Source organism: Crassostrea angulata, chromosome 10 (assembly GCF_025612915.1).
Source record: "Crassostrea angulata isolate pt1a10 chromosome 10, ASM2561291v2, whole genome shotgun sequence".
Taxonomy (NCBI): Eukaryota; Metazoa; Mollusca; class Bivalvia; order Ostreida; family Ostreidae; genus Magallana; species Magallana angulata.
The window spans coordinates 55637555-55648782 of record NC_069120.1 but is presented as its reverse complement, the minus strand read 5'-3'; the positions used below and the strand labels follow the sequence as shown (position 1 = coordinate 55648782).

General features: G+C 31.4%; 1 protein-coding gene and 1 long non-coding RNA gene across 2 annotated transcripts in view; both read left to right on the top strand.

The window, feature by feature from the left end:
- The window catches only part of LOC128166068 (dedicator of cytokinesis protein 7-like), a 35175-nt gene extending 31422 nt beyond the window's left edge, over positions 1 to 3753 (top strand). Inside the window, exon 41 of the mRNA XM_052830966.1 lies at positions 3580 to 3753. Within this exon, the coding sequence (XP_052686926.1) occupies positions 3580 to 3753 (174 nt within the window). The remainder of the gene's footprint in view (positions 1 to 3579) is intronic.
- A 307-nt stretch (positions 3754 to 4060) lies between these two features.
- On the top strand, positions 4061 to 5644 carry LOC128164776 (uncharacterized). The gene is made up of 3 exons (XR_008240987.1): positions 4061 to 4490; positions 4711 to 4780; positions 4930 to 5644. It is a non-coding gene; the product is annotated as an uncharacterized LOC128164776 (long non-coding RNA).
- Positions 5645 to 11228: the final 5584 nt, after the last annotated feature.

The window sequence follows — 11228 nt, the reverse complement described above, 5'->3', positions numbered from 1 at the left end:
TTGTACCTCAATGTGCTCAATTCCTCAAATTAAAAACATTCAAAAATTTAATTTGTCTTCTCCATTATAAATTAATTGACTGTTATTTACCTCGCGTACAAACCAGGATAATTTTCCGCTGTGATATTTTCTTAGGAATAGCAATAATTACTTTATCCCCGCATCAGAAATGTGTCAGAACTATGGAAACTGTTTTAAAGATGTCGTTAATATATATTCGTGTCTGAAAAACTATCAAAATTGATGTAGATTTCACATGATTTATTGTATAAAGAGGGTGCCCCAGATAGTAGGTATATACAGAATATCATTCTTTTATTTTGTTTGTACAAGTATTTATCATACTCTTATTCATAAAGAATTTCTAATGTTCAACCAAAATTTCAGCGTCAATTGTAGAATTATAAGCAAGATACAGAGCTCACAGTTCGCCTATGTTTGAGTCATATTTTGTTCACATGAGTTTATAACATTCAGCTTAAGATTTTTAACTTGGTATTTCCTATTCAGCATTTAAAATGGAAAAAAAAATGGCCTAAGATTTTTAATTCTTTTTTTCACTCAAGACCAGTTCACTGGTATTTGAGGTTCAAAATCAGTTTATACAAATGTACACAAACACAGTCAAGGATCACATGTACAGTAGGAGTAACAATGACGAAAAAAGGTTAAGTTTACAATACAATAAGTTATTAAAGTTGGTTTCTGGAAGAACAGACTTTGAAAATTTTCTTTAAAAATATTGACTATTTTTTTTACTTTTTTAATCTTTAGTTTTTAAGATCTGTGTACAAACATAGAATCTCTGTATCTTGCTTGTATTCGAAGCTTAACACTCAAATATGGTTAGTAAATAGAAATTGTAAATAATTAAACACAAGAGACATGCACTATAACAAATAAAGAACACAATTTATTTTTTCGAAATGAATCGTATATATACATGTATATATACCTACATATTTCCGTCAGCGGTATCAAACTCTATTTCAACTGAATTAACTCGAGAAAATGCCGAGCATCTTAACAAAACCTATTGCATTAATCTACCATTACGCAAAAGATAATGCCGAATTACCGATAGAATGAATTATATTTCAGTACTTTTTTGATACATCAGATTTTGCTTCATTTGCGCAGGTAAACAGTTAACTGTTTGATTTATCGAAGTCTCTGTTTGATTTGATACGTAAAAATCACGAAATACAGACGATAGTTCCCAGGTTATAAAGCATAAATAATGAAAACGAAACGAAAATCAAACAAGCTAACACCAACGTTATGTGTGAAAACTGTCAACGCATTGAAATATTTAGCCGCAATTTACTTCTCAAAATCGGCACCAATATATTTTGCATGTTTCAAAAATTTCCCTTCATACGCGAAATGTTGCACAACAAGCAAATTCATCATAGTCAGATCGACCCTTTTTCGTATAATGTCATGGCTGCTTTAAACAAAGAACCTCGTTTTAGAAGTATGGAATACGAGTCTTGGTAAAATGGGTATGCTAACCCGGGCCGTGGCAAAATAAAAGCCGGGGCAGATCGGCAATCGTCAATTCCAAATACGCATTATTTTGCAGCAATATTTACAGCGAATACAAATATACAGGTCCATCAAATATATAAATTAATAACTGCCAATCTTTTTTTTTTGCCCAGGCCAAGTCTTGCCTACCCATTTAACCGGATGCCGGACCCGAAGCTATTAAACTGATTGTAACACGCCTTTTCTTTATTATTATTTTCGTAATAACTCAGATTTGAAACAGAATTTTCACTTAATTTTTGCAATTTATATTTTCCTTCCTATAAGAATAATTTATGCTAAACTACGTTGAATTGGACTCAGTAGTTCTTGAGAAGAAGATTTTTTAAAATGCACCCCCCTTTTTCTACAGTTTCAAGGTTTTCTCCGCTTTGAATACAGATTGGACTTTTATTTCTGCAATTAATATTTGCCCTCCCATAAGGATGCCTTGTGCCAAATTTGGTTGAACTTGGATAAGCGGTTAGATAAGGTGAGATTATTAGTTGTGATTTTTAATACTATTATATTGCGTACCAGTCTTCTTTACATCAGCCCCTCACTTAATTCAATCGCTCATCGACGCTTTGTGAATCGTGTCATCAAAGCTTCTGTTTCACCCGCGCGTGTGAATGCTCCAAATTACGTCGTAGGTTGATATTATTAAAAAATAAGATCTTAAAGATTATGTTACGGAGTCTATTCGGCTAATGTGTACGATGTTTAGTTTCACATTAACGTTTTGGACTCAGGATTGTATGTTTTCATTATATCAGGGCTTCTGTCATTTCTTGCAGTTGCTCTCAGAGATTAACACAATGTGTTTGGGTGAATATTCCTCAAACGCAGTCTTCAATGAAACTTTACGAAATGCGATTTGATTCCGTGTGATAAGCAGAATGTGAAATAGGAGAAAATTGAAATATTGCAAACCTTACTGATTCTACAACCCACAGATTCTCCCCAAAAACATTTTTTTCATAAGAATTATAGGTAAAGATTATAGAAGATAATCTCCCACCCTTGGGTTAGAACGTCTTCATTTCACCCGTTCCTTACACATTAGGATATTCTTTTCATATTGTTAAAAATGTGAAAATATAGGAGAAAATAACAATATTGCTAAACCATGCCGTTTTTACAACCAACGGATTCCCTCCCCAAAAAATTGTTTATAAGATTTTATAGATGAAGATAATGGAAGAGAATCTCCCACTCTTGGGTTAGAAAGTTTCATTTCACCCCCCCCCTCCCCCGTACACATTTGGATATTCTTTTCATAATGTTAAAAACAGCAAATTTTGTGCGCATGTTTGATACTTTAAGGTCTTGCACTACATCAGTTTTTGATGACGCAGTACACAAAAAAATACACTTCGTAGAACGTATTTCCGGGAACGGTTGTTTTTGTCGGGGATGAATTGTATAGGTACAGCTCTTTTAAAAAAGAGGAAGAAAACTATTGAAAGAGATCTTAATCTTTAAAACGTTTTTGAAAGGGAGATATTGATTACGAAAAAAAAAGAACAAAGTTAAATTGAGAGCAACAAGACGGCAATGAAATATGGACACGCCCACGGAGTCGGCAAACAGAAATGTGTGTTTACTAACTTTAGGTGACATTACGGATTAGACAGCTTGAGAATATAAGTAAAGAACATTGTTATAGCAGAGGTATGATTTGTATATAAAATAAGTTTGAAATTTTAAATAATTTTAGGCACAAAGAACATTGCATTAGTTTATTATAACATTTGATACATTCAGAGAAAACCATGAAATTTACATTTTGCTAAAATTCTGTCTAGGTCTAAAACCTAAATACTTGGAACTACATGATGATGTAGATGGTCAACAAGAACATATCCAGTCTTTGTCACCAGGTAAATTAACTACTTTTGAATGCAACATGATTTTTGCAATTACTGAGTATTATGATAGACACAAAAATGAATTAAATGGCCAACTGAAATTCGATCTGACTGAATGTTGATTTATATCATAGCAGATGATTGCTTTGATGACAACTATGATGCATGTCAATCATAGATTGAAAGCGAAAAAGATGAGGATGAGGAAGAAGAGGAGGGGGCTCTTGGAGGTCGCAGGATTGTAGAGTTTAGTGTTTTGGCTGCAAAATTAGATGAAGGCTGCAATAATTGCTCTACAGAGCTAAAACTTTCATCCTGTGTTGGAGAAACCAGATATGGCCTAGATATCTAAGACATTAATTAGTTTTCCTTCTATTTATAATTATCTGAATAGATGACCATATGTCATTTAATTTAAAATATATCAATCTTTAAAATTATAAGAGAGGGTAGATAACTTACAATTTCAAAATACACAAGTTGTTGAACATTTCTTTTATTATAGGCAGCCTCCTTAAAATTCATTGCAATAATTGCAATGAAATTAATAATGTACCTATTGGCAAGAGACATGGTCAAAATACATGGGATATTAATACAAAATTGGGCGCAGGCATTATATTAACTCTATTGATTGATAGATAATTGTTAAATTATAAAACATGAAAGAAAATTAATAATGGATTTCTAATATCAAATCTTGAAAAAAAATTTATTTCCATTGCAGCTGTGGTATTTTGTAGACTTGGAGTAATGACCGTTAACAATTTCCTTGCTGCTTTGAATATTCCCACTGTAACTTCTGTAACTTTTAAGAGACGAGAGAGGGAGGTTGGCAATATTTTTGAAGCTGTTGCAAATGAGACTTGTAATGAAGCCCTTGCCGAGGAGAAAAAAAGATTCAGTAGAAATGTTTTTTACTGATGTATTTCAACATATAATATTTTTTCAGTGACTTGATAGGTTAAAGATTATTTATAAATTGATACAAATTTCATCATAGATCACAAAATGCCGAAAAATTTTCCGTGTCCTTTGATGCTGGATGGCAGACCAGAGGTAGCGGTCGAAACTATGCAAGTTTGTCAGGTAACATCCATCATTCATTTTTATATTTTGCATAATTATTCAAGCATCCCAATGCTACATAAAACCTAACAGTATAGCAGTTTTTGTATTTAAAACAAAGTAGTTCCCTTAAGGGGAGATAATAAACAGTCTTGTAAGTAGGAAATACATGTACATGTATACTGTTGGATTTACTGGTATTGAAATATAGCAATAAGACAATGTGTTGTTGCTTTTTAAGGGCATGCGAGTATGATTGGAGAGAAGACAGGAAAAATTCTTTCATATGCTGTTCGGTGCAAGAAATGCAGGTAGGGCTTTTAGTGTGCTCTGTTCTCTTCTCCACCCCCCCCTCTCTCTCTCTCTCTCTCTCTCTCTCTCTCTCTCTCTCTCTCTCTCTTGAATTTAGATGTAATCAGATAAAAACATGTACTGATAAATTGATTTCTTTAAAATACAGATTCTGTGATAAAGCACCAGTATCAGCAGAACTGAATAAACATGATAGTAGAAGAAATTGGGAAAAATCCTCAAAGGCAATGGAACCAGATATGGCTTTAGAAATGTTGCATGACTTAAAAGCGCGTGACTTCCATTTAAAACATCTTATAATGGATAATGACTCAACAACCTTAGCCAAGGCAAAAATGTCATTTGATCCAAATGTTCAAAAAATTTCGGATTTTAATCATACAAAAAAAATCTGGCAAGTAAACTATATGACATCAAGAAGGAGAAAAAGTATCCTCTTCTAGGTCCAAAACCCATTCAACATTTTCTAAAATGTTTTTCGTATGCTGTGAAATCCAACGAAGACACAGACACTTTAAAGAGAAATTTAGAGTTATTCCTCTCCATGTATTTGAAAACCACAAGAAATGTGAAAAAAGTGGTGTAAATATCTACAGGACCCAGACAATTATAAACCCATAAATTTTCCATATGGAAAATATCTTTCTGGGGTGGATTTACTCAAAGATTTACAGCATCTGTTCAGTGATTTAGCTAAAAATGCAAGTAAACTTTCCAATATTGGAAGCACTCAGGCAAATGAAAACTTCAACAAAATAGTGGCCTGCAAAAATCCGAAAGCATTATATTACAGTGGATCTGAGAGCACATCCTTTAGAGTAGCAGCTGCTGTTGCACATCAGAATATTGGACATCTGACAATTGGAAAGGTATATCAGATGTTACATAGAATAATTACTATAGTATATATCATTATAACAGCTAGTTACAAAATAAGAAATGTATGCATGTAATATGTATATAAAATGTAATTATTGCTCTCTGTATATTTAATTTTATTTTTCATCAGGTTTACGATACTTTGATGCTCTCGCCAGGGATGCACACAAATGTACATGAAAAGGAGTGTTTCTCTAAAGAGAGAAAAAGAAAATTGCGACAAAGCACTGTTGAGTGCAAGAGACGAAGACATGAACTAAAGAAATTGAAATCAAGCCAAGTAAGTTGAATTGTTCTTATTTTTTCTTGTTAAGTGTAAAGATTTAATATCTTTTTTACAATCAATTAACATTGTTATATTTAAAACGATCCATTAGCAATGTCAAATTAACTCACATTGTAAAATTTTATCAATAGATATCAACTTCAGAAAAGAAGGAACAACCTATGAATCAGGTGTTGGATTGTCTTGCTGTAATAGAAGAAATCCCAGATTGCACTCCTGCTTCCAAACCTGTTTCAGTGCCTACCCATACAGACTCAAACCTTCTTAATTTTGACTTGGAAACAACTGGACTAGGTTTGAACAATCATTTGTTTTAACAATGGGAATGACATTTCATGAATGAATCATGCAGACATATTTTACTTATATTTATATGTTCATTGCATTAAAATAATACATGTATTTTATTGTTATTGGGCACTTACAGTAAAACATAATTTTATCAGCACATGTGAACAGTTTGCTTTAAGTAACATTGCTTTTTATATATCATTTATTGTTAAAATTTAATTCAAGGAAGCATAGCTCGTATACTACATTGTAATTAATTTATTTCATATGTGATCAGCAGAAATAACAGAGCTTGCTTGCATATTTGAAGAAGAAACCTTTAATAGGTATGTTCTTCCCAAATTCTCCATTTCTGCCAAAGCAACCGCAGTTACAGGTCTCCATGTTGCCAGTGGACAATTGTTTTACCAACAAACAAAAGTAAAATCAGTTGACATTCAGACTTGTTTGACAGAGTTTAATATATGGCTGAAAAAATTTCCAAATCCTATCCTAGTTTGTCACAACGGAAAGGTATTTGATTCTGTAATTCTAATGAGATCTGTTATGCAGTATCCAGAGAGTGGACTAAAATCAACAATAGCTGGATTTGTTGACAGTCCATGTATTTAGAGAAATATTGCCAGAACAACACTACTATAAGCTACAGACACTGGTACAAGATACTATGGGACCGGCTTTCAATGCCCATTCAGCATTGGAAGATGTTAAGGCCTTACAATCTTTGGTTCTACATCATAAAGTTTCATATGAAATTATGCTGAAGCACAGTTTTGGTGTAGACTTTATTATTTCTTCCATTGAGAGCAAGAGTAAAACTAATGAATTGATTGCTACACTAGCTCCCATCTCTTCATGCATATCTCCCTACATGCTTTAAAAAATTGCCTTGTCTGGACTGTCTTATGACCATCTTAGACTTGCTATTGAAAGGGGTGGTGCTGATGGTTTAAAGATGGTTTTAGGAGAAAAGATTGAGCAGGGCAATGTTAGGGTAACAAAAAACAAAACTGTAGTTGGAAAAATTATGATCACTTTTGCTAAACCTTTTTTGATAGTTAAGGCTTGTTCTGAACATTGATTTTAATAATATATGTAGAATTTATTAATGTATACATGTTTTTTAATTTGTTCCATAAATTTTTAGATGTATTATACAATTGCAGATTTTTACATGTTTAGTGAAACACACAATTTGTAAGTATGTCGATCATGTTGGTTTGAAAAGCTTGTGATTCCATAGCGTATCAACTTGATGTTCACCATGTAAGTATTATGTGTGGTGTACTTTTTGTGTTCTTTGTGTCTGTGTCTGTAGAACATGTAGTTGCATGCAAGCTTAATATGAAATATATATCAGAACATCGTCGGCACTGTGTACAGAATATAAGTATTATTATAATTCCTATTTTTCTTTTGTATTGTCTTTTTTTCTGTTGTATTGTCCACTGCATGCATTTGTGTGTAAATTTATGTGAGTTTTTTATTAGAATAAATTTTTCTTTAATAATTTATTAACTCATATTATTGATCCTTCATTGTACAATAGTTTGCAAAGAGTACTTGCTGAAATATGTAAGTAAATTTCTTTTAATGTGTGAAGGCTATATATATATATTTATATATATTACCAGAAATTTTCAGTCATATACTTTTGATTTATATTCTAATAATTAAACAAAAAATGCAGCAAATTTACATCATTTCAAACAAAGTATTGAAAATAGTATGTTTTAGACATGAAAAAGTCCCATGGTGATTCAGTCCGTAGAATTAGGAAAGATAACTTTTACAAGTGGATCTTTCATACCATATTATTTTTTGAAAAATTATTTCAATTATTTGTAACATTTTTCATTTAAATTTTTTATATTGTATTCATTTTGTTACACTTCTTTACTATTTTTAACAAAATTTCTAAATTATTCATTCACAGATTAAGAAGATACACAAATAATTTTAATAAAAATATATATGATATGAGGTGTTGTATTTTTTTAAAGTGTCTTAGGAAATGATCTATCTTTTGAAACAATTACTTCTTCTATTTTATTGACTAGGTACTGGAAATATTTTTTAAATGAAAATCACAAAAACATTAAAAAAATTATTTTAAAATACTCAAGATATTTCTATCATCACATGGATATTTGATATCTGTCTAACTATTGGTATTGTAATGAAAAATGAAATAAAATTTACCGCTTTTTTGTCCCAATTCAAAACAAACTTTTTACAACTAAAATGTGATTCAAACTCCTAAATCCATTGGTTTGACAACGCCACAGTGCCACGTCAATTAGTATTTTTGAAAAAAGAATATGATATGCAAAGATTAATTTCTATTTTTAATTATTGAATTTATATTACAATTATTGTTTAAAGTGAAAAAAAATCGATTTATGCTATATACAACTCTGCCTTTCAGCCCCCCCCCCTCCCCCGGCGAATCTAAAGCTTATGTGTGCATTCATAAAGAAACCTCGGTGCGCTCTCATAGATATATTCTTATTATGTTCCTCTGTTAACATCCTTTGTAGAAAAAAATATCGATTGGCGCAATTAAGTTACTTAGAATGTATATAATATCTAGAGCAATTGAAAGTTCTCGACAATCCCATTTACCTGTATTAAAACATAATAAATTAGAGTCCTTGAATTTAGTACTAGTAGTATACATGTAGATATTTTTTTAGCCAAAAATGCTTTAGAATTATCTTGTTTTTGCTGTTTTTTCGGTGCATTGATGATGTTGAGAATGTTTGATACATAGTATGACATGTACATGGTCCATTGGCTTACACTTTTTAGACATAATAGCAATAACGTGACAATAAAATTAAAGTCCAGAACAACTTGGTTTGTTTACATGTGTAATTCCGGCTGAGTTTTAACGACATGTAAAATGATATGTGATGACTTAAAATGTGTGAAACCTCTCGCATGATTAAATTTTATATATTTCGTCATATTATTGTTTCCACAACCAAATAGTAAAGTATCTTTTTGAGTCATTGTATTACTTTTAAAAAAGTGTCGATCGTAAATCTTTTGTTGTCGCCCCGTAGCTGCAACGGAAGACCTACTCGTTGATTTGCAACGAGCTTTGCTCTAGTTTATTTAATTTCCCAAATGTTCTAGGTTTGATCTATGTTCAAACCTGACACACTAGAGTCACAAATCCAAGGGCCGTACAATTCACAATTTTTGGTAGAAACTTCTATTCTCATCATATTATCATATTAACGTACTTTTTTGAAAGCTAAACTTACAGACATAGATAAGGTATCTAAATTACAAACATTTTCAGTGTTATCCAAAAAATATGAGCTTTAGGGATTGATGGCCATTTATATCATTTTTATGTTCTTTTTTTATCATATTGGTTAAACTAAGCCAATCGTGATGTTTTCAGGAAAACAACCTGAAAATATCTATATGTTTACATAGGAGAGACGACACACGACGGCAACAAAGGACAAAATAGAAAAGAGAGAGTCCTACAAAAAACAAGATTAGCTTAAAGAATTTTCAATCAAAATGTATTACCTTAACAGAAAATATGTAAACATTATAAATAATGTAAATGAAAACGAAAACGGCGTTAGATATATAAGCATATCATTTTTACAACAAAAGGTAGGGATTTGTTTTCTGTGGGTTTTTTCATTGTTAAATTGACTCAGAATAGTTATCGTTTAACGATAAGAAATGCAAAGTATCTTCTGTTTACATATACTTAGAATGCTAGGTAATACTGGAATGTGTTATTTGTGAAACGTCAACAACTTAAAATCGATGATAAAAAATCGATGAGAAAAATATGTTTCTGCCTCATACGGACATTTTATTTTTTTATGTATAATACTAGACTTTGACCCGTGCGTGAACGGATTGACATTGCATTTAGTATCGGACATTTTCGAAGTAGATACATCGTCACACTTTTTTATTGACATTTACATAACCATGCTTAAAGTCTGCAATAATGTAATTGATTTCAACGCAATCTGCTTAGTTAGAATAATCTAAATATGTCTCGGGACAGGCCTTCACCACAGTTAAAATGCCTCCCATATACCCGTAATGAAGCAAATAAATTCAGAATCGCTCCGAAACGATTTTGGAGAAAATTGATGCAACGGCATTGAAAATTACAGATTATTTAAAACAAACCATTTTGAGGCTGCAAATACCTTTTATTTAAAAATCTTATTCATATTAATGAAGAAATAAACTATTTTTCACTCACTTCGAATTTACACACCATGTTGACATTTCGGAACTCTCGGGATTTTTCTTATGCAAACTAAGTTAGAGTTATCTCCCGTATTTCCTTTGATGAACAGAATATCTGACAAATTTTCAATAAAAATTGACACGTATTTGTAAAATCGTTTTTTGAGTTTGTCCATGCAAATGTGATACTGTGGAAACATAAACTAAAGAGCCTCCCGTGATTTAGCGTGAATGTTATGCGCTTGCGCAAGATTGTAAAATCAAGAAATCCAGATGATTTCCGGATTTTGGAAAGGAATTTTTGTTGAATAAATAATAAGCGAAGCTTGGTTGAGAAAAAATTAAAACAAATTGATAATCTTCACGTACCAATGATGTTTTAAAATAAATATAACAAAAGACAGTACTCTTCAGATTTCTATGTATTAAAGCCCAAAAATTCGAGTCTATTATTTTAATATAGTAGTATAGAAATATTCCATAGATGACTGCAAAGTAATCTAATGTTTAGTCATTTGATCAGATATATTGGTGGGTTTTTTTTGGATTATCGACAAATTCGACTGTTAAAAAGTTTTAACTGCTGTTTGATCCATGCTCATTGTATATACATAAAATAAATCAATTCTTAAATTTAAAGTCGGGCTATGTCGATTTTTTGACATGTTTTAGAAATAGTTCAACCTTCTTTTATTGTTAAAAGCTCATAGAATATCTCAATTGTAGTGTGTCGACATAATTGAATAAAATGC